Raw genomic sequence first — 26827 nt, 5'->3', positions numbered from 1 at the left:
TAGCAACCCTGCCCTCATCACCTAACAACTACTTTTGATACTGGCTGCCTGTTGCCATGGGGAATAAGGGATCAGTAAACAGAATGACTGGAGTCCACCTCAGGCCTGAGACAATGCGAAGAAAGCTGAGAAAATAGGTATCGCTTCGGTTTAGGTATTTATAATTATTTACTGTTTATGCTGTGGCAGTTCCCCAAAATGTGCTAGGCTCTGTACAGACATTTATCGTTGATCCTAAAGCCCGGGTGTTGCTTTTCCTTTGCACTGTCTTTGTCATGTCTTTCGGCCAACCCTGCTCAGGGAAGAATTTAAGGAGTCCAGCAAAACTGGCACATCCTGGGGCTGACGTCTCTCTCTTTAGATCTGCAGGGAGCTTTTCTCCTGGGCAGGGCCGGCTCTGGCTTTTTGGCCACCCAAGCAAAAAAACGAACCTTCGACGGCAAAGCAAAAAAAAAAACCTTCGACACGGACCGGCTAGCGGGGGGGAGAGGGAGGGAGCGAGCGGGAGAGAGAGAGAGAAGGGGGGTGGACAGGGCTACAGTGGGGTGCTGCCACGTGGCCCCTCCCGCCGCGCGGCGCGGCGCCGCCTGCCAAGAGGGCTCCGCTCCAGTCGGCGGGGAGGGAAGGATGAGGACTGCCCTGCCGGGTTTGCTGCAGGGCGCTCCCGTCCTCCACGCTGCATCCCCCTACAGGGCGGCCGGAGCGGAACAAAAAAAAAAAAAAAAAGCGTCCGTGCCGCCCGAGGATTGGGCAGAATGCCGCCTCATTCAATCTGCCACCCCAAGCACCAGCTTGCTCGGCTGGTGCCTGGAGCCGGCCCTGCTCCTGGGAGTCAAACGTTCATCACACAGCTGCCATGGCAGTGCCGTGAACTCCCTGCCAAGTGTTTCCTGAATGCAGCAAGATGCACATTTCAGAACTTCCCTTCCCCAAGTAAAGTTCAGAGGGGTTAGAAGCCAGGTTTTGAGTTCAGCCCTCTTTGGAGCAAGGGGTCCACTGGGAGGTGGTTCAGAGGTGGATATGAACTTTCCCAACATTTAGGGGGATCCAAACCAGAGTGTTGATTCTGGTGGACCCCTGGTAGGTGGGTGATTGAGTCGTTTGAGAGTGAGATCAGCTCACAAGAGAGACTGAACCAAATAGTACATTTAATGGCTTAATTGTGTCCATGTTTTTCTAGGCAATTTTCACCACTGATTTTACTGATTTCAGAGTAAGAGATTTTCCATTGACTTTAACCAAGTTCTTCCCCAGCTTTGCAGATTAAAACAGGCTTCCAAGCAGCCATTGTTCTCGGTCTCTTCTCCCCCTCCTGCTTCAGAAACTCAGGGACGTGATCTACATTCCCCCTTTTTGCTTCATTTGCAGTCACGTACCCTCAGCAGATCCTGGGCACATTGTTATTTCTAAAGTGCTGTAAGGGCCACGGCTCCTGACAGCTGACCAGGTCAGGTGCCATACGAGACTGAAATCTCTGCCCTCCAGCGTTTACCCGATTCCACTGCCTTTGCAGGGAGCAGCTTTCAACTGACTTCAGCGAGAGTCGGATCAGGCCCTAAAAAGTCCCAAGCGGCTCCAGTACAGACCAATGCAAACAGAACAAAGCCAGGGTGGCTCCTGGACAGTGCCGCTGGAGCTGGGCTCACATTAGCTAGGAAGCTGATCCCAGCATTCAAGGCAGCATAAGCAGGCACGAAGTGAGGAGTGGGCATAGGGCACGGAGGACGTAGTCAGGAGGGAAGCGTGGGCGCAAGGCAGGTGTTAAGGTGTCTCTGTCTGAAGATGGGGACTGAAAAAGCACCTCAAAGTAGGAGCCGCTTCTGAGAATTTGATCCTGAGTGATAAGGCCACTGTTGTCCTGGGACTGCATGTACACCCGTCCCTGTGCCTTCACCAGGACTGCACAGGGGTAGCTGAGCTCAGAGAGTGGAATGTTTCATCACCTGCCTGGTATGCCTGCAGCAAGTCCAAGCCCATGCGTCTTTTGAAGGGATTTATTTAGGGGCTCATGGAACACCTAGCAAACATTCATTGGGCCATCTCCATTTGACAGGATTGTGTGTTGTTCCCTTTGCTATGATACCAGCAACAAAACAGGGAAACAAACCATGCCTCCTCTCTAGGGGATAAAGTGGACATCCTGTACACAACACGTTATCAGGTCGCACGGTCTGTCGGTCAGGATGGCTATAGAGCTGTTAGCAAATAAGTGCCATGTTTTTGCACTTGTCTGTTTCATTTTGCTCTCTCTTTGGCTTTGCTAGTTTACAGGAATGGCCCAAGTAATCGATTTGGTACCATGGCCTGAAGATGGCCATCCTGTCTACACGGCCCCAGCGGTGCTACTGCCGCTGGACCCTAGGAAAGCCATGCTGGCTGGAGTAAAGGACAGGCTTTTCCACCCAGACCTGCCAACCTTACGGCAAATGGACATGGACTCAGCAGGGAACAAACTCCCAGATGAACATTCCAGGACAACCACTGCGTGCACCAAAGGTAATGCTGCCACTGGGCTTTGATATACTCTGTTGGGAGGCAATATGGGCCTGGGGATAGTGCACTGGATGGGGACTCAGGAGAATGGGTTTTATTGGTAGCGTTGCCAATGAGTCGCTTCAGGTGGCACATCTGTAAAATGGAGAAAATGATCCTCCCCCCCTTTGAGGTCCTGGGCAGAGAAGCACTATATAAAGTGCTAGGCAGATAACACCACTATTTCTCACACTCTGATGTTATCCTTAGAATATCAGGGTTAGAAGGGGCCTCAGGAGGTCATCTAGTCCAACCCACTGCTCAAAGCAGGACCAATCCCCAGACAGATTTTTGCCCCAGATCCCTAAATGGCCCCCCATGGATTGAACTCACAACCCTGGGTTTAGCAGACCAATGCTCAAACCACTGAGCTATCCCTGTCCCCTATAGAATAGCACCCTGGTTTTCACAGGTGCTGAGCCCCTACAACTGCTAGGGAAGTTAACGTGAGCTGTGGTTGCTCAGCACTTCTGAAAGTCGGGCCGCAAGGTCTCCGTCTACCTGCAGCCACTGGTCACCCAGAGCAGTCTCATAGCCTAGGTCACACGGAAACTGTGGTGAGGCACTAAGGCAGGGGTAGGCAACCTACGGCACGCGTGCCGAAAGCGGCACACAAGCTGATTTTCAGTAGCGCTCACACTGCCCGGGTCCTGGCCACCGGTCCGGGGGGCTCTGCATTTTAATTTAATTTGAAATGAAGCTTCTTAAACATTTTAAAAACCTTATTTACTTTACATACAACAATAGTTTAGTTATATATTACAGACTTCTAGAAAGAGACCTTCTAAAAACGTTCAAATGTATTACTGGCACGCAAAACCTTAAATTAGAGTGAATAAATGAAGACTCGGCACACCACTTCTGAAACCCCTGCACTAAGGTGACTTTCTTCTGTAATGTCGTGCAGTGTCTGGGCACCAGGTGAGTCCGGCATAACCCGAGGGACTCAGCTAAATACACAGCCTGCCCTTGACTACTTTACTGATGCTTGTATGAAGTGCGCTACTGGTGCACAGACAGACAATTCTACCAATCTGTATTCAAATTAAGATTAGGCTGGTTTCAATAATAAAGCCCTCCCATCCCAGGGTAACTTCTCACTTGCATGCACGCACTTGCAAGCGTGGCATAGCCCAGGGGTTCTTCTGTAATCTTTGCCCTGGCTCTATAGAAAGATGGTCTAGATAATCCTTAGTCATGCCATGAGTGCAGGGGATTGGACTAGATGACCTCTCGAGGTCCCTTCCAGTCCTACGAGTCTATGGGCTCGCCTGAGGTTTGCAGAGCTGGGCACACCTCGTGGTCTCTAGGCTTATCCCTGAACCCACAGCCAGCAGCTTTTCAGATCTTTTTGGAAGATGAGACCCCATGGCCACTACTCAGAGGCCAGGCCTGGATTCCTTCCTACAGGAACAGCCCCCATTCACTATCTGCAGTTCAGATTAGCGATGATAAAACCAGATATGTTTGTCTTAGAAAAATGGAGGGGGAAAAAATCAAAGCAAGTAAAAGTTAAGCAGAATAAGCCATGACTGTCTAGACGTCACAGAGTCTACCTAGCCAGGCCAAATCCCATAGTTAGTGTCTATTGATCAGTTCCTTTCATCTCGGCAATGGCCTACATTGCTCTTGCCAGCAGCAGGCTGGGTTCAGTCAGTTCCAATGCATGTCTCCCCTGGGCTAAGGCTTGTATCCTCTCTATTTAATAGATTCCAGCTCCTTTGTCTTAGGGTGTCAAAATCCCTCCTTGCAATGTCAACCCTCCAACCCAGCCTCCCTGTTCAATTAGCACTGAGACATTGTTCATTAAGTTTGTGATCTCCGCTCCCCCAAACTGAGAGCAGTTCCTCCCCAATTAGCAACTGCGGGGTAGTTAGCATATCAAAGAGTTCTTTTCATGCTCTCTAGGGGCTTGGGGAATACGCAGTTAACAATGTCCTCCTAAAGGTGTTGTTTGGCTTCCTGGCAAGACAACTGTTCCCGCTGTGACTGTGAGCAAACGATCCCCTTTGAATAAGAACTGTTAGCATTTAAAATGCCACCGCCTCATAGACAGTGCCTTTGTTTTCCTGCCTGAAGGATTGGGGTAGCATATTTCCTTTACCTTGTCTATACACAGAAGCTGATTTTAATCAGCTGAACCCCTTGTTTACATGGGGAAATTTACCAGTATAATTATACAAAGCACTATAAAGGGGTTAAGCTAAACTGGAAAAAGACACCTTCTGGAATAAGGATGCGGCTTCACTAGGGTGACCAGACAAGTGTGAAAAATCAGGACAGGGGGTGGGCGGTAATAGGAACCTATATGAGAAAAAGATCCAAAAATTGGGACTGTCCCTATAAAATCGGGACATCTGGTCACCCTAGGCTTCACTCAGATAATCAGCACCTGGGTTAGTCTAGCCTGGGTATGAACAGTCACATTACAAAGCCTTACTGCATCCTCACATCCCATCCCATGGGTCTTTGTGCTGCAGAGCGCTGAACCGCTCTGTGAGTCTTTCCAGGTTGGAAGAGACCTCAGGAGGTATCTAGTCCAATCCCCTGCTCAAAGCAGGACCAATCCCCAACTAAATCATCCCAGCCAGACAACTTGTCTGTCTTACTGGGCACAGGAGGGGATTGTGGGAAGGCACTGGACAATGCTCGGCGCTCGAGGGGTTTAGCCTGCATCCTCGCTGCAAAGTGGGCATTACCAGACCAAGTGAAAGTGGCAGCCAGGTTTTAATCTATAGCCCAGGCTGGGGCAGCTAGCCTGGGTGGAAAGAGCCACTGGAATTGAGTGAGGAGGTTTTGTGTGAGAGGAGGCTGGGGCAACACCCAGTGTAGAGCCAAGTGCAGCGAAGACATTCCCTGAGCGTCTCCACAGGGAGTGATACTCCTCTAACCAGAGTGCTATCATTAGACTTGGGATAGCTGTGTCCCCATGTACACTAGCCCATTAAAGCTAGCGCTGTTGGTGCAGCTTTGTGCCTGCCAGGCCTTGTCCACTTGCGGAAGTTGTACCCATTTACCCCCAAAAAAGACAACCCCTGCCCACAGGGCAGGCTTACCTCGGGTTTTAATTTACAGAAACCAAATGAACGCTGCATTCAAACTAGCTCCCAGGGCGTTCAAGTCCATACCACGCACACTCGTCCTGCACAGAGACCCGAGGCCAGTGTCATCAAGGTTAGGCCCTGCCCAGGCTATATGGGTTAGGGCCAGGAGAGCTTTCTTTCCCTCACCCTGACGAGTGACAGCCTTTTTATCGGGCCTGCTGGGTCCTGACTGGTCTCCGCCTCCTGCCGGCCCTTCTAGCTACTGCAGATCCAAGGCTGGCTGGTTCTGACTGCAGCTGATCATGGGAGGCCACTCCAGGCAACCCTGGAGGGCTGAACTTGCTGCTCGTCTCTGCATGGAGGGCGTGCCCCAACTGGCAGCGCCTCTGGCAGGGCACAGCAAACACCTAGAGTAGGGTTACCATATCTAACAAATAAAAAAAGAGGACCCTCCACGGGCCCTGGCCCCACCCATTTCCCCACCCCCAGCCCCACCCCAACTCCGCCCCCTCCTCCCTCCCACTCCCAGCCACGCGGAAAGGGCTGCCCGAGTCCTACCGGCTTCACGGTTTGCCGGGCAGCCCCCAGACCCTGCGCCCCCGGCCGGCGCTTCCCCAGCGCAGCTGGAGCCTGGGAGGGGAAGCGCCCAGCCGGGGGCGCAGGGTCTGGAGGCTGCCCGGCAAACCGTGAAGCCGGTAGCGCTTGGGCTTTGGGCAGCCCCCTTGCCTCCGGACCCTGCGCCCCCGGCCGGGCACTTCCCCTCCCGGGCTCCGGCGGCGCAGGGTCCGGAGGTATGGGGGCTGCCCAAAGCCCATAGCGCTCGGCTCTTAAACAGAGCTGAAGAGTTGGGGAGGAGCAGAGCCGCCGCGGCCGGAGGCTCTGCTCCTCCCCTGACTCTTCGGCTCTGTTTAAGAGCCGAGCTGCCCCAGCGCTACCGGCTTCGGGCAGCCCCCATGCCTCCGGACCCTGCGCCGCCGGAGCCCGGGAGGGGAAGTGCCCGGCTGGCGGCTGGGGTCCGGAGGCAAGGGGGCTGACTGAAGCCCATAGCGCTCGGGCAGCTCGGCTCTTAAACAGAGCCGAAGAGTCAGGGGAGGAGCAGACCCACCGCGGGAGGGGAAGTGCCTGGCCGGCATTTTCCCGGACATGTTCGGCTTTTTGGCAATTCCCCCCGGACGGGGGTTTGAGTGCTGAAAAGCCGGACATGTCCGGGAAAAAGAGGACGTATGGTAACCCTAACCTAGAGCACCCCGTCACATGGCCCCAAAGAGATTCTCATAGATTCATAGAGCTTAGAGCCAGAAGGGACCATCTAGTCTGATCTGTAGGTTACAAGCCATTAAATCTCATCCAGTGACACCCCCCCCCCCATGTTGAGCCCAGTGACTCATTTGGGGCTACAGCAGCTCCCAGAAAGGCGTCCAGTCCGGATTTGAAGACAGCAAGAGCTGGAGAATCCACCACTTTATGTACAGGCCAGGCCTGATACACCATCTGAAATGCATTGTCCTTCTCAAATAGTGGCAATATGTTTGGAACAAGAAAGGCTCATATTGTCACAGATGACATCATCCTAGGTCACTGTCATGTGATCCTCACAGTCAGGTGAGGACAGTTGTAGTGCCTCCTAGTGGTTGCAGATGTGAGCTGAGACTGTGGCTAAGAACAGGATGCATAGTGCGATTAGGGTGACCAGATGTCCCGATTTTATAGGGACAGTCCCAATTTTCGGGTCTTTTTCTTATATAGGCTCCTATTACCCGCCACCTCCTGTCCCGATTTTTCACACTTGCTGTCTGGTCACCCTAAGTGCGATTTCAGGGGGCCAAGCCTTCCTCTCTACACCAGCCATCTTGGGGTGCACTTCCATTTGTGGTACCAAAGGGGGGGCTGCCTGTGTGTCCAGGGGAGGGGTGTCACGCTCTCTAATCCTGAGGCCTAGTGACACAGAGCTGAGACCTTAGGCAGCTGTCTGTGCCCCGTTGTCACAGATCCTAGCGAGCGCCCCCACTTGGCCTCCCACTAGGGCTGCTGTGAGGGGGATCCAATCTTCTATGCTCTGAATCCCCTGGGGGGTTCAAGCCCCTGTAGACTGAACAAAGTCCAGCCACTGCCCCAATCTGGGAGTCACCTTGCAGACGCTTAGGGCACAAACGTTCTCTCAGGCAGCCCCCTCCGAGTGCTGGAACCTGCCGTCCACACCCCTCTGGGAACAGCGCTGACCCTTCGGACCCCCTGTTCTTAACCACACCCCTTGTCCAGAACTCCACCCGAAAGTGCGATTTGGGAAGCTCCTGCTTATGGTCTAACTCTCCCTGGGACATGCAGCAGTTGCAAAGCAGTCAATATGGATACACGGTCCAGTCTAACACCTTTATGTACCAAACAAAGCACAGGAGATCGTAGAAAACGATCAAACATGCGAAAGGCCGTGTGTCCCTCCCTGCTCACCCTCCCTTTGGGGAATCAGCCATGTTCCACAAGGCAGGGTCAGTCCTCCGCCCCCTTGCCTGCCCTGCCCCTTGCAACAGCCTCCCTCATCCTAATCTGGTGCAAAATGACTCTCTCCCCCCAGTTCAGTTTTCCCCAGTGAGTCCCTTTATAGACTCTTGCTGGGGTCACCTGCGGCTCTTGTTCTGCCTTTTGGTAATTTTCCACTTCTCTCAAGCTCCCCCTCCCTTCAGACGAGAGGAAGACGTGTCTCCTGCCGTCTAGAACAAACCCATTGTCCCAGGTTGTTTTACTTCCACCAGCTTGTCGAGAGCTGCTGATCACTCACCGGGGTCCCTGGCTCGGCAGAAACATGCCCCAACTCTGCTAACTCTGGGTGGACCCCCATGCCCAGAGGCTTTCCTTGACTCTGTAGTTTCATGATCCAACTTCATCAGATCAGCCCCAGTTCAGAAGTGGTGCCAACTTCATCGCACCCGTCCACACTAACATACCCCCTCTTGTTACCACCGCTGGAGGAGCACCCGGGGTGGCAGGCGTCCGAGGCAGACGAGCATACAGAGGGCCTCCGCGGCCCCGTTTGTGCTGAAGTCTCAACACAGTTCCTGCTAAGCTGGTTTTGAACACTATTATTTATTTGGAGTATTTCAGAAGAGTCTAGAGGCCCCAACAAACATCGGGGCCTAATTGTGCTAGATTCTGGTGCAAACACCTAGTGAGACACACTCCCTGGTTCAAACAAAGACAGATGCAGCGTGGGAGGGGAAACTGAGGCCAGGAACGGGGATGTGACTTGCCCAAGATCACCCAACACGTCAATGGCCAAGCCAGGCAGGAACCCAGGTCTCCTGACGTCTAGCCTGGGGTCGTACCCACTAGACAACACTGCCCCCGCGTGGTTTTAATCAGCAGAGGTGAGGCCAAACTGTTTTAAAGCCATTTTCTAAAGCCCTATTTAGACTGTTCCATTGCAGGACCCCAGGGGTCGCCCTTGGGATCTAGGATCACTCCTAGTTTCCAAAAAATGTTCTAAAATAGTTTGGCCCTGTTTGGACACGCTCCTGGGCCAGACCGGTGGGCTAGGCCAAGCCCGCTCTCCACCCTTTGGAAGCGACCAAGAAGGCCGCGGGTCTCATTTCTCTCCCTTCTGTTTCCCGCAGAGGATTTTGCCAACGCATCCTTCACTCTGGTGGGAGTCCCCAACAAGCGCCTCCCCTCCCTGGTGAGTCACTTCAGCCAAAGGAAGCGGGATTATGAGGGACATTTACACATCTGTGGACTTTCGGTCCAAGTCCTGGCCTTCGTGTAACCCACTTGTGCCTTCCCCGCCCTGTAAGCTCAAGCCTGAATATCATCCAGATCCACCTCTGCTTAAGCACTGAGGGACCTTCAGACATGAGCCAGCATCAGCCGTTTGCTCTGCCCTGTGCACACAAACAAGGAGCTACAGTCCCTGTTCCAAGGCACTTACAATCCAGACCAGGTACAGACAAACCAGCTCATGTCTACACTAGGATAATGTTCTGGAATTTGGCAATCAGTTTCCACCACTGGTTCCCAGCTTGTCCCCCAACTGGGGTTGAAAAGAACATGGCTGCTAGTAGACAGAACCAAATCAGTTTCAATACCAGCTACAGAAACGTGCCAAACACCTCCTTCCAACCAGGGCAGAACATCCCTTCTGGCACGGGTGTCAAACCAATTGGTCCATTTGTTTTCAGCCCTGGTTGAAGGAAGATGTGGGGAGGGGACCTGTGGCTGACATCTGTTGCCCTTGTCTATACTGGACTATTCAATTTTCCCACTGTTGCTACCATCAACACAGTTCCAGCAGCAGGAGCCTGAGTGTAGACAGGGCACCTGCATCCTGTGGCATCTTAACCACCATGTTGAACCAGATCTGGGCAGGGTTAGATGACAGGTAGTTAAAACACCAGCAGAGGTTACTGAAAAAGAAAAATAGTCCAACTCTAGAAGAATGGTTCAAAAAAAAATTGGGAGGTGGTTATTATGGAAAAAATAATGCACCAATTACATACTGTGCTGGGGTGTATTCCTGTAACAGGATGTATAAACCCCTCACTGGACAGTAAAGGGTTAAAGAGCAGTTCTGGGCTTGGGAGATCCCGCCCCTGTGCCCTTGCAGAGCATGCGCCAATTGGAGGCGGGGCTTAAAAGGGAGCCGGCGGGCTCAGCTGGGGTAGGGAGGAGTTGCTCTGAGAGTGCTGCAGGAGGATGTAGCCAGATTGGGAGAAGGAATGGCGGTGAGCGGCAGTCCTTGCGGGCCACAGCCGGGTAGGCAGCCTGTGAGATAGCACTTGTGGGGACAAACCACAGCATGCTGTAGGAAAGAGGGGGATAGGAAGTGACCCAGGGAGTTGACTTGACATGCCCCAGGGTGGAAGATGCTGGATGGGCTTTACAGGGCCCTGAGTTGGAACCCAGTAGAGCAGGAAGGCCTGAGTTCTCCTACTGCAGCCACTGGGTGGTAGACCATGGACCCGGACCTGTTCTCAGCTCCCCACACGGGCCCTGAGAGAGTTGCATTAGGCCAGGGGGTCCAATCAGCCCATTAAGCTGCAAAGGAGGGAGATTTAGGCTGTGTGGAGAGTGCTAATGAGAGGGAAGCTCACCTGTGAGGGGACAGGCAAGGCTTCTCTAAAGCCAGGAGTCTAGTAATAGTGAAGGCTGCAGAGAGGAGGCACTGAAGTCTGTCTCCATGAGGTAGGTAGGAGGAACAGGAACACCTGAGAAAGAGGTTATCTAGCAGCCTTAAGAGGGGGGTCTGACTAGGAAGACTTCACTGGAGAATGAAAAGATTGGGGACGCATGGTAAGACATAGTCCAGGGGAAAGAGCGCTAAGGAAGGTGTAGCCATAGCCCTTAACTACTTGCTGTAGGGCTCTGGGCTGGAACCCAGAGTAGAGGGTGGCCCCTACCTCCACTGCAGAGTGGTAGTGCAGTGCTAGGGGCAGTGAATAGGAAGACTGCCGGAGTGACACAGGGCAGCGGGTGTGAGGCCTGCCTGATGCTGCTTGTGGAGAGAAACTTTGAAAGACCCCCCTGGAAGGGGGATCACAGTGGGACCTGGCAGGAGAGCTGAGTCACGAAGCCACATTGCAACTCTGTGAGCAAAAGCAGAGCTGCCAAGGTAGAAGAAGAGAAAGGGGGTGCTGAACCAGGTGGAGCTAATCCTCAGAATTGCCAGAAGGAGGCGCCACCCAGCAGTGAGCAAAGTGCCCTGTGACACATACCCAGCAAAACAGAAGATAAATAAATAGTCAGATATTTTGTTACCATTTATTCAATACTCAAAGTACATGCCCTTGCCCAAAAAACAGCACATCAGTCCAATTCTTTTGAATAGCGACATTTGACAGACATGCCTGGTCTGTTAAATGTATGTAATCAGAGATTTCAATCAGTAAAAATCACACAGTAAAAAAGCCCCCAAACAGCAGATGTTCTCCACTAGGATGCCCATGTGACTTCCGCCACAAGAGGCTGAACTTCTGGTGGCAGAAGTGGGAATTTTTAAGGGGGGAAAAATATCTAAGCCCTAATTCTCATTTGTACTAAGGCCACTTTCAGCTCTCTAGCAGCTTAAAGGATTTTTCTGCTTGTTTAAGAACCCTTTACACCATCTTAGCATAAATGAGACTCGGGGCTGTAATGTAGACACATTCTTGGACAACTGGTGGTGAATATCCCCTTGTGATAAGGACATCAGCTACCACGTGGGGCAGGACTCATTGCTGAAAAGCTTTGGGGAATAACTGTGTTGATAAGAAGGGATTTAAGGGAGGAGAGGGGGAGAAGGAACAGTGGGATTGGGAGTGGCAGGAGAAGAAAAGGTGTAATTGAAATTGTAAATACACTTGTTTCTTTATGATAGATTTGGCCCAGATTTCTCGGGTGTGTGGGTCTTGTTCTCTCTTCGGGCACTGGGGGGCAGCCTGAGCTCAGGTTTGCTTCATGGCTCTCTCCCCCAAGGCTTAGCTTTCTCAGAAGCTGGTTACCTGTGAAGAGCAAACAGAGATAAAGAGGGACTCAGTTCTAAGCAGGATTCCCCTACGCCCCACATCCCATCAGAGTTGGATCCATCTGGCTTTTACTCCAAACTCTCTTAAGCTTCAGTCTTTCCAGTTTCAGAACAAGAGCAAGTAGCTTGCAATCGCTTCTCAGCTCACCTCCGACTAGTGAATTCCGTTGCCTCTGCATTTTTTGTTACCGTGTGCCATAACCGTGGGGCCTAGAGATTAAGGCAGCAGGGCGGTTTCTACAGGTACTGTTATCTGAGGATTTTAGAAGCCAAAGTAAGCTCAGAGAGCAGCCAGTCATAAAAAACTTTAGAGCGGTAAGCAATGGTGGTTTTGCGGTGGAAGAAGGTAAGGATCCTGGATTGCACTATAAAAAAGCTGTTTGCGCTGAGTGAATTCACAGAGAACGCAGCCACTCATTTCAGATGTTCAAACCCCAGTTTAGCCCCAAAAGTGGGATCATTTTCAGGGCGGGTAATATGATGCCAGTTATTAGACCAACACATGCTTTGCAATACCCCAGCTGACAGTCGTTGGCACAAAGGGGCTTCTCATTGCGTATTTATTGGCCTATTCAAAGGGACTATGTTGTGTACTTTTAGTAAGCAATGCAGATACGAACATTTTCTCTATGTAAAGACCATGTGTGATGGAGTGGGCCGAGCATAGGAGTCAGGAACCCCCGCTGTCTAATCCTGGCTTTGACACTGACTGGCTTTGAGCATATCACGTCACTTCACAGCTCCTCAATTGTTCCTATTTGTAAAATGGGGATAATACTTGCCCTGTCTCACAGAGCTATCAGGGAGATCGATGTTACTCGACAGTTCTGTAGAACTTTCTACCCCAGGCTCTCAAAGCCCATCGCAGGCACTGATCTGCATAAACCCTACAAGGCAGGTCTCTATTAGCAGCTCCATAGACTACACAGCAGGCCCCCGGATGGTGGGACTGAAGCCCAGCCAGGTTAATGAGACATAGCTGTAGATTCAGCAGGGAGTCGCTAGCCGATCTGCTGGCTCCCTGTACTCTCCCTTGGCCCAGATCCCCAAAGGTGTTTAGCTGCCCAACTCCCAGTGAAATCCTTTAAGGATCTTAAGTGCAAGCTTGTTCTTCCCCCATTAATCAGTTAAGGTGGACGAGGCTTTGCCAAGTCTATAGCATTACACATATTTGCTGCATAAAAATAAGCCAACTAGCCAAGACTCTGGAGCCAGGCCTGTGCCAGGTGGATGTGGAACAGTCTGACTATAGGCGCCGACTCCTGCTCCCGCCGATGGGTGCTCGACCCCCCTCTGCCCTTGGCCCCGCCCCCACTCCACCCAAGTCTCCACTCCTGCCCTGCCTCTTCCCACCCCTGCTCCGCCTCCACCCCACCCCCACTCCACCACTTCCCGCAAGTCCCCACCCCTACCTTGCCTCTTCCCACCCCTGCTCTGCCTCCATCCCGCCCCCATTCCACCCCCTTCCCCAAGTCCCCACCCCACCTCTTCCCCCCGAGCGCATTGTGTCCCCGCTCCTCCCCTCCCTCCCAGAGCGCCACCAAACAGCTGTTTGGCAGCGGGCAGAAGGGCTGGGAGGGACAGGGAGGAGCAGGAACACGGTGCACTCAAGGGAGGAGGCGGGAAAGAGGCAGGGAGAGCTTGGCTGCCAGTGCGTGTGGAGCACCCGCTAATTTTTCCTCATGGGTGCTCCAGCCCCGGAGCACCCATGCAGTCAGCACCTATGAGTCTGACTGTAAAAGGATACCAGATGGCTCTGGATTTTCTACTTGCTGGCTGCAGATTAGGGGGAGGGAACTAACCTCTATTGTTGTATTGGCCTGCTGGTCAACTGCATAGGTGGGATGCAAAGGGTTCAAAATGGCTGCTTGCCCTGCACCCCACCCTCCCTGCTGAGCGCCCAGCTGGGAGCCTGCAGTAACCTCTCTCTTTGGCTTTGCTATTCAGGGGATGACCGAGCTGGGCCAGTCGCTCACTGCAAGGTACCGAGCAGGGAAGATGGCTCCACTCACTCCCAGCACTAACCACGAGGAATGGCCAAGCTACACGCGGGCTATGGATGACTGGTCACGATTCGTCTCCTCTGCTGGAGAATTCAAGCTACCCAGCGTCAATAAGAAAGGTACAGCCAGGCACATGGTAGGGGCAAAGCCTCTCTTTGAAGGAAGGGAAAAGCCAGCGTCATTTCATCTCTTAGATAGGCAGCTCTACGACCCACCTGCCTGCCTGTTTGGGAGACAAGCTCAGATGCTGCCTACTCCTTTTGAGGTTTAAATGACTAGCGGCTCTTCCAATGAGCAAAGTGAAGCCAGGCCAAGACTTCACTGATAAAATTACAGCTGTGATATTGACCAACACGACACCATGGGAGCGCCGAGGTATTGTATGTGCCACTGCCTTCTGGCTCTGCCAGGGCGTTGTAAGGGTGGCATTTCCACATGTGTACATGCTGCGTCAGAGCCAACCCATATGCACAGTAAACTGTCCTCTCTTTTTGGAATAGCCGTGCTGTCAGATCAGGGCTACAGAGCCAGCTGGAGATATAGATGAGCCGGATGCAGAAATCCATTCACCCTACCTGTATTTTCCAGAATGACTTGCTAATCCCCAGAGCCCCATCGAGAATGTGATTATGCAGAGTTAGTTGCCACGTCTGTGGTATTCTAGATTCTTACCTTTCATAGTAAAAATATTAAGTCTCTAATCCTGGTGGCTGCAAAGAAAGCTTTCTGGGTGTGGAATGAATGCAACCAGTGCAGTGCCTGCGCTTGCTCAGAAAGGTGCACAAGCTCCCATTGGTCTCCATGGGGTGTTAACTCAGGAACTTAGTGATGACAAGTCAACACCAGTTTGCTGATCACTTTCGCAGAACGTGCTTCCTCCAAACTACCCCCAGCAGAAGCCCCAAATGTAGTACAGAAATTGGCAGCAAACTGGCCAGGGCAGATTTGAAGGCAGTATAAAATAAAATGAAATTAATATCTAAATGTATTAGACCAGGGCACCCAGATGCTCTGGTGATGGGCACCACATCGGTACCGGGCTGGCTGGGGCAGTGAAGGGGAAAGGACAGGAGGGGCCGTTGCTTTATTTCGTTTTACATGGACACTGGCGAGCAGGGCGAAGCAGCTCTCTTGGCAGCGCAAAGACCATCAGTTCGGACATGCTGACTGGAGCTCCCTCCACCTTTCTCCTTCCTCCCTCAGCGTGCACGGGGGCGGGGGGCAGAAATATGTTAGACTCTTGCTGCCCACCTTGGAGGACAGGAGTCTAGAGCGCAGGTGGGATATTCACAATGAGGGAGTCACTCTTGTCGCATTCCCATGGGTTGCCAGGCTGTGTTCTCCCAGGATGCTGTGCTGCCTGGGTATGGTGTGGGGCTATCAATTAAAGCCATAATTAAAATATTGGCGTGCGACAGGGCTGGGGTCACTAGTGATAATAACATGTGTACTGTTCTCTCTCCCCGCAGTGCTCGGGTTCAGCTGTTATGCTGTTAGGTACTTAAAGCCAGACGTGTCTCAGACGTGGAGGGTAAGGAGTTCTCCCTGCTACTGAATCGTCGTGCTGCTGCCTCCTGCTGGGAGCCCTGGGGATCACAGGTTGCTTGGGGGAAAGTGGAATTTATGTTTAACCTCCTCAAGACAGGCATTTTGCATCAGCACATGGGCTATGAGCCACGGCCACCCCGTCCTTTCCGTATTGCTCACTCGGATGGAGGTCCCAGCTAGAGGGGAGGGGAAGTCTAGGAGTTGCCAGTACAGAGAAATTGAGACCCACTGGGTTAGTGGAACACTGTCATGGGCAGGAGGCCAGACTAGATGATCACGCTGCTCCCTTCTGGTCTTAAAGTCTGAGTCTAATTCACTTCCGGAGCTGGTTGGCTGATGTTGGGGAAGGCTCTTAGTGTAGCTTCATAAACATGGGAGGAGGAAAGGGCTTTTCCCTCATAGCCTACCAGACGCCTAGACCCCCTACAAGGGTTCTCCGATTTCTCTTTTACCAACTAGGACTCGACTTCATATCCCACCTGGGTTTTACCACGGCAGAGAATTCCATTTCACCATTCCCCACCCCCTAGGCCGCCCTGGGATCCACTGCTCCAGCTTTACTCTCTCCATGGGCACAGTTACATGTACGCTCATGCCCCAGTGTGTGTGCACCGGGGGGCTGCATGTATACAAGTCAGGTCCCTTGGGAGATTTGGGTCCAGAGATATAGGGAAAAGCTGCCTGGCAGTCAGAGTGGGGAAGGGGAGGTCAGGAGAAGGAAAGGAGCAGGCAGCGGCCAACTGGCAGGAATATCTTTATAGTCCCAACCCCGGCTCCCCAGTAGCAGCAGCTGTAACAGCCCCGGGCTGCCTAAATCACAGGAACTGAACAGGAAGCAGCTCAGAAGTTCTACATTTCCTTCACAGTAATAACCCCCCACCACTCCCAGCCTGGACCTTCTCGCCTGAAAGCTTCTAGAGTGCTCTACAAGTTGTACTGCACATTCCCTCGCCACTAAAATGCAGCCACCTCTGGGGTGGAACACGGCAGCCCTTCTGCACCTGCCACAAGGTTTTTTGCTCTTGTTTCAAGACGGGGAGGCCCCATGGGCTCACCAATGACCACAAGACGTTAGATTTTACATCTCATTTGAGCAACTGTGACCCTGGGCACCAGAGGCAGACAGACCTTGCAGTCCCTTCTAACCCTATGATTCTATGATTGGCTCAGACCTGACTGAGACAAGAGCGCCACCTATTGAAACATGTGCACCGCTGCCTACAGCAGCTGGATTTGCCATGATTATGTCCCATCCAAGGTGTGACCTATTCTAGCACTTATTAGCTTCCAGACCTCAGCGTGTTGTGGAAGGAGGTCTTCCCCGGTCACAGAAAAGGTACCTTTATTCTTGGGAAATACAGTTTTGGTTCCTTTTCTTGAGACTAATGCAACCTGCCAATATAAACCAGATGCGACTGGATTGAAATCAATAGAATGACACTGGGGTAAAACAGGTGGGAGAGGAGAATCAGGCTAGTGGCCTAGACTCTACACTGGGCACGCAGCCAGTCAGTCAGGGGGTTGCTATGGAAACCAATGGGAAACTTGACATCCACCTGTAGTGGTCAGGAGAGGCTGGACTCTAGTGCAGTGGTGCCCAAACCTCTCCCCCGCCCCCTTACCAGCAATGGAACATGTCCGTGCCACCCCGGGCCGGGAGCGGAGTCACGGAGTGATACTACCTCCCCACCCTCCCATGGGGGCTGGCCTAGGCCCCGCCATGCTCCTCAGATGTTCCTCTGTGCCCCTCTAGGGGGGCACGCCCCACAGTTTGGGGACCACTGCAGTAGTGGCTGGACAGGTGGCAGCAAAGGGGTGCAGATGGAGGGAGGGGGCTACTTGGTTACAGTGGCCATCTCTGACCCCCCTCCCCGCTCTGCACTGTCCTTCCAGTACTGCCTCAATCAGAACCCCAGCCTGGACAGATATGGATAGAAGCCCCTCCCTTACAACAGCACGTAAGTAGCCCCCGGCTCCCCAACCCAGGCTGCCGTTGTAACCCCGTTGTGCCTTTCTGTGACTCACACCGTCTTCTGATCCTTTGCAGCAATGTCTTCAGGAGCTTTGGGTCAGCATACAGGTAAACAGCAGAGATGCTTCTGAATTCAGCAAGTGGGCCAAGGCCAGTAGTAAAGGGGGGGAGATTTGGGGGGACACGAGGGTGAGGAGTGCATGGAGGGAGGTAATGTGCTATCTCACCCTAGGGAAGTTGGCTGTAGGGAAGGAGGAGAGTAATTTGCATACAGCCCCTTATCACCCTCCCTCTGCCAGATATTCCCTGAGGGCCAGGTAGTAAACTCCCTACTCTCCGCAGGTGAATAACTGCTCACCAATGGAAGGAAGGGGTTCACCGTCTGGCTCAGAAGCCAGCACCATCACCAGCCTCAGCTGGGGAGGAGACAAATGCCCCACGCCTCCCAGTTCTGATTTGCAAGTGCTAATTGGATTCCAGGTTCACACACAAAATCAGGGGACCAGCTGTCCTGCTTTGACTTGCGGATGGATGGGATAGTCCTAACCCATCTGCCTTTGGCCTAGCCTAAATTTGGACAACACAATGCTACTGTGCAACTCTACCATCACACTGGACTGCTGGCAAAAAAACCCTGTCCCCCTCATGAGCCTGTGCAGAAAGCTAGCACCCACAGGGAACGCAGTTAGTGAATCATTCATCCCCCCACGCCTTGCAGTTGAACGTCTTCGAGCCTGTAAGAAGCACCCGTGCATACCGTGGCTGTAAAGACTTTACAAACAGCATTGTGTCTACTGAAGCAGAGTATATTAATACCACATTGTGGCTGAGAAGTTTACAGCACAACACTCAGGGACTTTAAAAGTTGTGGTCCTTACACCAAGTGCAATTCCTCCTCCTTGGCAATCGCTAGTATTCTGCTTCATTGGCCAGGATTGCTGTAACTAAACCAGCATGTGGGCGGATGGAAGTGGAGCTTGTTGTGACTGCAGTCACAAGTTACTTTTTTTTTTTTTTTTTCATTTGCACAGTCTTGCATTTCACTTCTCCGCCCCGGCACGCTATTAACCTAGCACGGGCTTTCCCGTGGGATTTTTTTTAATTGAAATAAATCCATGTCAGGTTACACGCTTTGTAATAAATACAGATGCCAAATCCAGCTAACGCCAGTTAGGTGCATGTGCTCAAACATTGATCCCCTGCCAAAATGAAGTAATTTGCATGTGTATACATGGAGCACCTACTTGTGCGTGCGTGCAGGCCATTCAAATCAACACACTGGTTTCTACAAGCTCCTGCTAGGTGAGAGAGAGGGGGCCTGGTACCCTAGGACAAGACAACGGTTGCCTGACTAGTTGGTTCCAAATATTAGAGGCAGGGGCATGTTTACTCTGCACTTTCGAGGAAGCGAATAGCTGTGCTTTAAGCTGGATCCCTAAGAAGAATAGGGAGGAGAGCTGAGGTAGAAGGGACAGAGAAGAGACAGGGATGGTCCCTGGAGTGGATAGAGAATGGGTGGGACTCAGGGAAGGAGAGAGAGGGAGAAGTGGATTCTCTTAGGAACAGACAAGGGGAAAAGGAAGTGCTCCAGGGGAGGAAGAAGGGCTAAGGCCTAGTACAAGTGCTTAGGGGAAAGGGGGGTCACCCAGTGAAGCCATTTGTTGTGCTTCATCAAATGCCGTGTCTGTTTTCCTTCCCAGCCGCTCGCACTACCTCCAGCCCTGGCGCTAGATGGCAGGAAACAGGAAAAGGTGCGGAGCCCGAGGTGAATCTACTTGGCCTCTGACAGCCAGCTCCAACAGCCAAGGCGCACAGGATCCGAGAGCGGCCGTGGGGAAGGGCAGGACATACACCTTGGTTGCACTTCCTAGCAAATAAAAAACACTCTTAAAATGTCTAAATATAACGAAGAGAGGATGAGGGAGGGGCTTCCTGAGGGTTTTCAGACCTTTCTCCCCACACCCTGCCCTTCAGCCTGAGCTGAGGGGAAGCCAGGAATGGAAAGTTGATGTTAGCTGAAAAGAAAGATGTTTGCTGGACGTTTTCAGAGATGCACCAGTCAATTATACACAGAAGCACCAAAAGGCCCCAGTCAAGGATCAAGGCCCCACTGCGCTAGGTGCTGTACATATATCAAGATATCTTCTCCTTCCCTGCCATGCACATGTAGCTCAAAGAGCGAATGCTGGACACTGAGGCAACCCTTACCTTGTGTCCTGGCTGTTGGAGATGCTCATAGTGTCCCTGTTCCCTCTTTCCTCCCACCCATCTAACCTGCTAGCATTTACTTCCTATCATTCACTGGGATAAGGCTCATCTCTCCCACACCCAGCCCCACCTCCAGAGCACTCTGTGCCTCCCAGGGCCGGGGTGCTCTCCCTCCCAGCAAATACCCTGACTGCCCAGAGTGCCAGACCCTCCCAGCCCAGCTCTCTGTGCCTGCTTCACTCCTAGCGCAGTTCTGCACAGCCTGGCAGGATAGGCAGAGCAGATTTACTAGTAGTTGGAAGGTGCCTTTAAAATGGGCACGGGCCTAGACTGGACCAGTGGAGCTCTTTAAACTTGGGTGAGTCAGCCTCTCTGTGCCTCACTTCCCATCTGTGAACTGGGGATGGATATTCACACTGCCCTGCCCCTCAGAACTGTCCTGAGGATAAAGACATGAATTGTGCAGTGCTCAGATTCTCGTGATAGGAGCGAGACACGCACCCTAGGTAGACAGACAAACTGGATGTAACAAAGCAAATTACTGGAGAGGCAGGAGAAGCAGCACTGGAATGGGACCCCGCTGAGCGGACACAGTCTTCTGATGCCCAGGCCAGAAATGCATGGCCCTGTTATCAGCTGGAGAGGAAAGGGCCATTGCATTAAATTTTACACTGACCCCTTGCTTAAGCGACATTCCTGGGCTAGAATGCTACCCAGAGACGGGTGCGAAGGGAAGGCATGGAGCTGCATTATGCCAGCAAGAAATACCCACAGTATGTTTGATACTGAACCAGGGGGCAAAAATCGATCCCTTCGGCGCTGCAGCGTCTGACGTCCATTGGCTAACTTAGTCCGGCAGCTTGGCTTCGTTTGAAATTGTAACAAAGGGAAGCTGCCCCCGTACGGCGACCAAGGGCATCAGCAGCGACCGAACACCGCAACTTCAGCACCAAAAGGGCAAGCCCCTGCCACCGGAACTACTTTGAACAGCGTTGCAGCTGTTTGAGTGGCTAGGGCGAGACATCCTAACTAAGCCAGCACATTTCAGAATCACCTCTTAGTAGAAGGTGCCTAAATGAAAAGAATTCGAAAGGCTTTGAGTCAAAGACGAACATCCTATTCTAGCGTTTGGCTTGGAGAAGAGTGGACGCAGACACAGAGAGGTAATGCCCGGGGTATATTAATTCTTAAAAACCTACACCAGAAAAAGCCTGTATTAAGAAGGTGGACAAGCAATCACAAGCCAAATGATCACTAAGAAAGGCCAATAGTGGCAGATGGGAGCCTAGTGGTGTCCCACACTCCCAGGAACTAGACTGTCACCTCTATGAAATGGGTTTAGATTGAATGTGGTTTATTCCTTCTGGTGCAGCATTCATGGCCTGCACGTTGATTAATAACTGGTGCCGTGCAGCTCACTGGGCGTGGTACAGGTTTTCAGGATGGCGCCACAGGCCAGAGGATGGGAGCACTGGCCTGGGATTGGGAATCGAAAGACCAGGCTTCTTATCCCAGCTCTGCCAATGACCTGGTCAAGTCACTTCACCCCTCCATGCTCCTGCTTCCCCTCCCTCCCTTTGTCTTGTCCATTAGACTGAAAACTCCTCAGGACAGGGAGCGTTTCCTACCCTGCATGCACAGCCCCTAGCCCCAGTCTCAGTTAGAACCTCGAGGTTCCTGTAATAACGTGTGTATGAAATAGGGTGAAGCATCTACAGCCAAGGAGAGGTACAGGAAACCAACTACTAAAGAAACCACAACGGCATTTGCTTTTAATAGGGTAATTGTACTATAGTGGTGCAGTCCTAACCCAGCAACCACAGCCACACCACTCCAGCCAGGGCCTACAGCAGCAATGCTCACAGTGCGGTAGGAGACTATAAAAACCATTCAGCTAGTTGTTCAGTCACAAGACAAGTAACAGGTTTGGGGCGAGTTGGTGCCTGCAGTGTAGTAATGCTCTGGGCTGTTCACATTCTGCCTACCCTCAAACACAAGGACAAGTGCCAAAAATCTTACCTGAAAGCCACGAATGCTTTTTTGGGACAACTAAAAAGCCATTCAATGTACATTAAGCCTGAGTAATTATTGGTTCTGAGGAAGGATGAAAAGAGTCTGTAAAATGAAGGTTATCCCTGCTCTGCTTCAGTGTCTTTAGGTGGAAAACACATCACACGTTTATACAGAGCACAATTCTGTCACCCGTGCGTGGAGCAGTAGGATTTACCTGCAGAGGTAGGGGCGTCTCAGCGAGAGACCGGCTGGCAGAGTCAGGCCCAGAAGAGAGGAGGCAGACACCCCAGCTGTCTAGTTGCTTGGAAGATCTCGTAGTACTTTCTTGTTCATTGATGAGACCCAAGAGTAGCAGGGAGGCTTCTGTTACCTGCCATCTCACAGCCCAGGACAACTTCGGGGAACAAGGCATTGCCAAGGGCATTTAACAAAACGGAAAAATGGTGTTAAGAGGCAAATACTTATTTCTGCGTGGCAGGCCCCTCCAAGCAGGGTTAGAAGGCGCTTTTGGTACAGAAATCAGCGTTCACCAATTCTGTTGTGCAGTTAAAACCTACATCAGAACTGTGTGTTGTTCAGTCCAGTCACATTGCTGTATAGGCCATGTTCATTGCCTGCAAGGAGCCTTACCTCAGAGAGCTTTAGAGGGGCACTAATATAATGACTATCACCAGCTTTGATTCCAAAGGAAGTTTCAGCTCCTGCTGCCCAGGCCTCAGTGGGTTTTGGCAAGCACAGTAGTCTTGTGCCTAGGGTCAGTTAGAGTGGACAGGTTAAGTTACTCGAGAGCAGGGCTTTAGAGCCATGAGGGAGGATAAAAGAGGGAGATACGGTTCTCTTCCCAGACTATCCATGGAAGGTGGATGAAGCAGGTTAGGGAGGATGATCAAAAGGCAACTTACAAACAACAGGACATATCCGTTTCTAAGACAATTAGGAAGTTGAATCAAATACAGGATTTCAGTTTCCAGCGGGCTAGGAGTAACAGCACAGAACATTACCAGCGCCTGTCAGTAAACAGACGCCAGTCCCTGAAATGGAGAGAAGCCTCCATGATCTTTGACACAGGCCCAATTAATGGGATCGCACAGAAAGGTGGAAACTAAAGATACAAGCTGAGAAATAAAACAGCCCTTCAGTACTTTCAAAGCAGCATGAAGCCTTTCAGTTGAGTGAATTTCAACTACTTGTATGGGTAGCCTTCCCCCCTGGTACTTAGCTGATTGCATCTATCGAAGCCCCACCTCACAGTAGGATGGTAATAATGCCTATAGATTAAATAGCCTCTGTTGCTACTCACATTCCCACCTGTGTGGCATGCTGGTTTAAAGTTAGACTGAGAATGACGACAGGAGAGGTTTTCTATGCTGATAAAGCCAGTGAAAAGATTAGAAGTGCTTACCTTACAGAGGAGACAACACGGAGCAAACGTGTGAACGATATACAAAACATCGAGTGGTCTGGACAAGGAGGATGGACTGGACGCTGCTACCCACCCTCTCAAACATTTTAGATGGGGAAAGTGAGGCCGCGAGGTGAAGTGCCCAAGGTCACTCAGCTAATCAGTGTCAGAACCAAGAACAGAACTCTGGTCTCCGGATTTGTAGAATGGGAAAAGCAGTAACCCTTAAACTCCTCAAAGCAGCACTGAACAATACAAATACCATCACAAGCAACACAAGCTGGTAGGAGAATTCGAGAGTAGCACCATTGAATTACTAAGGGTGGGCTTTTTTTTTGGTGGGGGAGACACAGAATAGGTTTTTCCAATCACAGAATAACCTTTTTTAAAAAAAAATTAAGTTTGGTGAGAAATTGTCACCGTTGTGGATAGTCTCTCTTTTCTAAACGCCTTTCCATGACATTTTTAATAATTAATGGAGATATCCTATTTCCTAGAACCGGAAGGGACCTTGAAAGGTCATTGAGTCCAGCCCCCTGCTTTCACTAGCAGGACCAAGTACTGATTTTGCCCCAGATCCCTAAGTTGCCCCCTCAAGGATTGAACTCACAACCCTGGATTTAGCAGGCCAATGCTCAAACCACTGAGCTATCCCTCCCCATCCTTATTCATTTCTCGAAGACGTTTTCTAAATTACTGAAACTCCTCATTGACCAAACCCCGGTTTGCAGTAACAAAACACAGTTTTTGGTAAACGACAAATGGCTATCGCAGTTTCAAAAGCTACTGCAAAAAAATTTTTAAAGGAGGGAGGAGGCCTCCAACTTTGAACCCTGTGAAACAGGAACCACTTCAACATTTTGGGCAGTCATTTTCCCACTGTTTGGCCAGCTCTACTTATTACTCCAGTTAGGATTTAACTAGCTCTTAACCCTCTGATTTATGCACATTTCTTGGTTTTATTGCTATTTAATGAATTCCAAGTCAAAAGACACTTACTGTGCAAAGCTGCCAGTGTTTGGGGGGGTGAACCTGCCCCAAAGACAGAGTATTATCTGATGCTCTAGAACAAAGTTCAAGCAGTTCCATATTTTAAAACCTTAAAACACAATTTAACTCCCCCCGCCCCGTGTCTGGCTTGGAAATAACCTTACAAAGAATAAGGAAGCCAGGCAGTGGTGAAGGGCAGCCCCCATTTATATCAATAATTGGACACAAGGTTTGAAAAACAGGACACAGAAGTTTTAATGGCATATGGTCAGAATCATGCGTTTCTCTCTCCTTCCAAAAGCCGGGAACCCCAGCAACACAGAACCACTCATTCAATACTGACCCAGAAGGGAAGACAGCCACCTAGCTGAATTGCCAGCACCACCTTCCTGAAGGATCTAGGCCAGGGGTTCTCACAACAAAAATTTTGGTGGCCTCAGAGTGCGGCCACCAACTCTTGCTGGTGGCCGCTCTGACAATTTTTCCTAAAATAATTAACTTTAGGAAAAACAAATAAGTATGCACATAGACATGTCCATATCATTGTAATTTATTTATGATGGGATTTTTTGCAGACTCAATAATAAAAATAATGGACAGTTGTCCCTATTCTTTACAGGACCTAAACAAAATAGAAACACAAATAAGGTTTTGTTGGTTTTTGTTAGACTTGCTAGCAAGTCTGCTATTGTAAAAAGTGATGTTTGTTAATATCGCTTTTCACAGCAATATTACTCATCCCCGGCAAGCTGGAGGACAAATTTAAACCCTGGATGGGGAGACGGGTAAGGAGGCAGGAGGGCATGGGGTGAGGAAGGACTGGATGGGGAGGTGGAGGCGGCTGCAAGGGTCAGGGTGATGCAGGGAGGGGGTGAGTCCAGGGCTGGAGCCTGGAATCCCACTGCACGGGTGAGGGGGCTGGAGGAGGCAGCGGGAGCCAGGGGCAATGTCGGGGGGGGGGGGGAGGGTGAGCCCAGGGCCAGAGCCCAAAGCCCAAGCCCCACCGCCCCCAGGAAGGTGGAGAACTCACACTGGTTGCCTGCTCCTACAGTGTTTGTGGTTCCAGAAGGGGGCATGGACCAACCCCTGCTGGCGACCCTGGGGGAGGGACTGCTGCTTTGCCCCCCTACTGCCCCGCAATCACCACCCAGGAGGCGGTGGCCGCAAGAAAAGCCCATGGTGGCCGCATCTGAGAAACGCTGATCTAGGCCTTAATTACAAGCTTTCCCAGCCATGTATATGATGCTGCCCTGCCCAGGTTAGGGGGTCAAAGTCTCAGGCAACTGTCACATTTACAATTAGAAATCTCTCTTCACAATAAAGGATCTAAGCAAGCAATAGATCCAACTTCTAGAATACAGAATTGGAAGATTTTCCCTCCCCCTCAAAACCAGGAAAATGTAACGTGCTGTCCCCATAGTACAGTGTGATGGGCTGTTTCTAGCGGGCAAAGAATTTCATTCACTGATGCAAGTGCTTCTTAACACAGACCTGAGTTCTGTTCCCAGCTTTGCCACTGGGTGATCTTAGGCAAGTCATTTTCCCTTCTGTGCGCCTCCTTCCCCGCCACCTGTAAAACGCAAATACTACTTACCCTTCTTTTGTCATAGCGCTTTGAGATCTATGGGGGACAATATTTATAGGCAGGACCATTTAGAAGGGAGAAATGTTTTGAAGGGGCTACTGCTGCAGGACAGGATCAGATGGGAGACACCTAAAAATGAGGAGGAAAACAGGCTACATTTGTTGCAGCGTGAGTTTTGATGTCAAGAGATCCCTCATGCCTGATCAGGGTCTCTCATTTTCAGAGTCTCTCATTTTCAGAGTTACATAGCTCTGCCATCTCAACCCCCCTGATATGAATCGTGTGCTGGTGGACTGGATGTTCTCTCCCAGTTTTAGATCTCAAGAGGGGTAGGGAGGAAGTGGGGCCACAGACAAGCAAAACTATTTTCCTCTTCGCATCTCCATTATCTGGCCAAAATAACAAAACCCGCATGATGGAGTGGAGAATAACTTCGTGCATTTGAGAATTTCTGTGCCTGGTTTCTGCCCAATTCACCTCCAAACCACAGAGTTATTACAATGCCATGACTAGATGAGCATTGAGCGAGAAGCAGAGCTCCTTTTGACACTGTGGGAGCCTTCCATGGAATCTGGATCCTTGGAGCAGGAATCGATCCATTTCACCAATGAAATCATTGCTAACTGTACTGGATAGACAGAGCACCCATAGCCATCACTGCTAAGCTCGTGGTAGTGGAAGCCTTTGGCCATAACCTTCCATCCAGGGAAAGCCAGCAGATAAGAGGAACATGCTCATTTCTAGCAGGAGTGGAGCACATCAAAACTTTTTCCTCTTTTGTTTTAGTTTTAGCGGCTTGAATCCTGAACGTTTTCGCATTTCGTGACCTTCGGTATCAGCCGCACAAGCTATTGTTTTTCCCTCCACAGATGCTCAAAAACAAGAGCTGCCCCAGGAGTAGATTTACAAAAAAACCACAGTAAACGCTTCGGGTAAGAGGGGTCATGCGTGATGTCCCCCTCTAGAAACCTTACACACCCACAAGAAGGTATAAATAACTATAAATTTATTAGTAAAGCAAAACCATTTGACAATCACAC

At 51.1% G+C, this 26827-nt stretch overlaps 1 protein-coding gene across 2 annotated transcripts; it reads left to right on the top strand.

Moving 5' to 3' along the window:
• SPMIP8 (sperm microtubule inner protein 8) lies at window positions 1-22959 on the top strand. Of its 2 annotated transcripts, XR_010592467.1 has the most exons (8): window positions 1-154; window positions 2265-2496; window positions 9185-9246; window positions 14014-14188; window positions 15539-15600; window positions 17511-17575; window positions 17665-17697; window positions 19290-22959. XR_010592467.1 is itself a non-coding variant. In XM_024111033.3 (7 exons), exons 2-6 carry the CDS (start codon window positions 2274-2276, stop codon window positions 17550-17552), a joined length of 564 nt encoding a protein of 187 aa, XP_023966801.2. In that variant the 5' UTR covers window positions 1-154; window positions 2265-2273; the 3' UTR covers window positions 17553-17575; window positions 19290-22959. The 2 variants fall into 2 exon arrangements, 1 of the variants encoding a protein (XP_023966801.2); XM_024111033.3 differs by lacking the exon at window positions 17665-17697.
• Window positions 22960-26827: the final 3868 nt, after the last annotated feature.

Source organism: Chrysemys picta, chromosome 14 (genome assembly GCF_011386835.1).
Source record: "Chrysemys picta bellii isolate R12L10 chromosome 14, ASM1138683v2, whole genome shotgun sequence".
Lineage (NCBI taxonomy): Eukaryota > Metazoa > Chordata > Testudines > Emydidae > Chrysemys > Chrysemys picta.
Note: the sequence above shows the minus strand (reverse complement) of the source record. Positions and strands in the feature narration are given on the sequence as shown.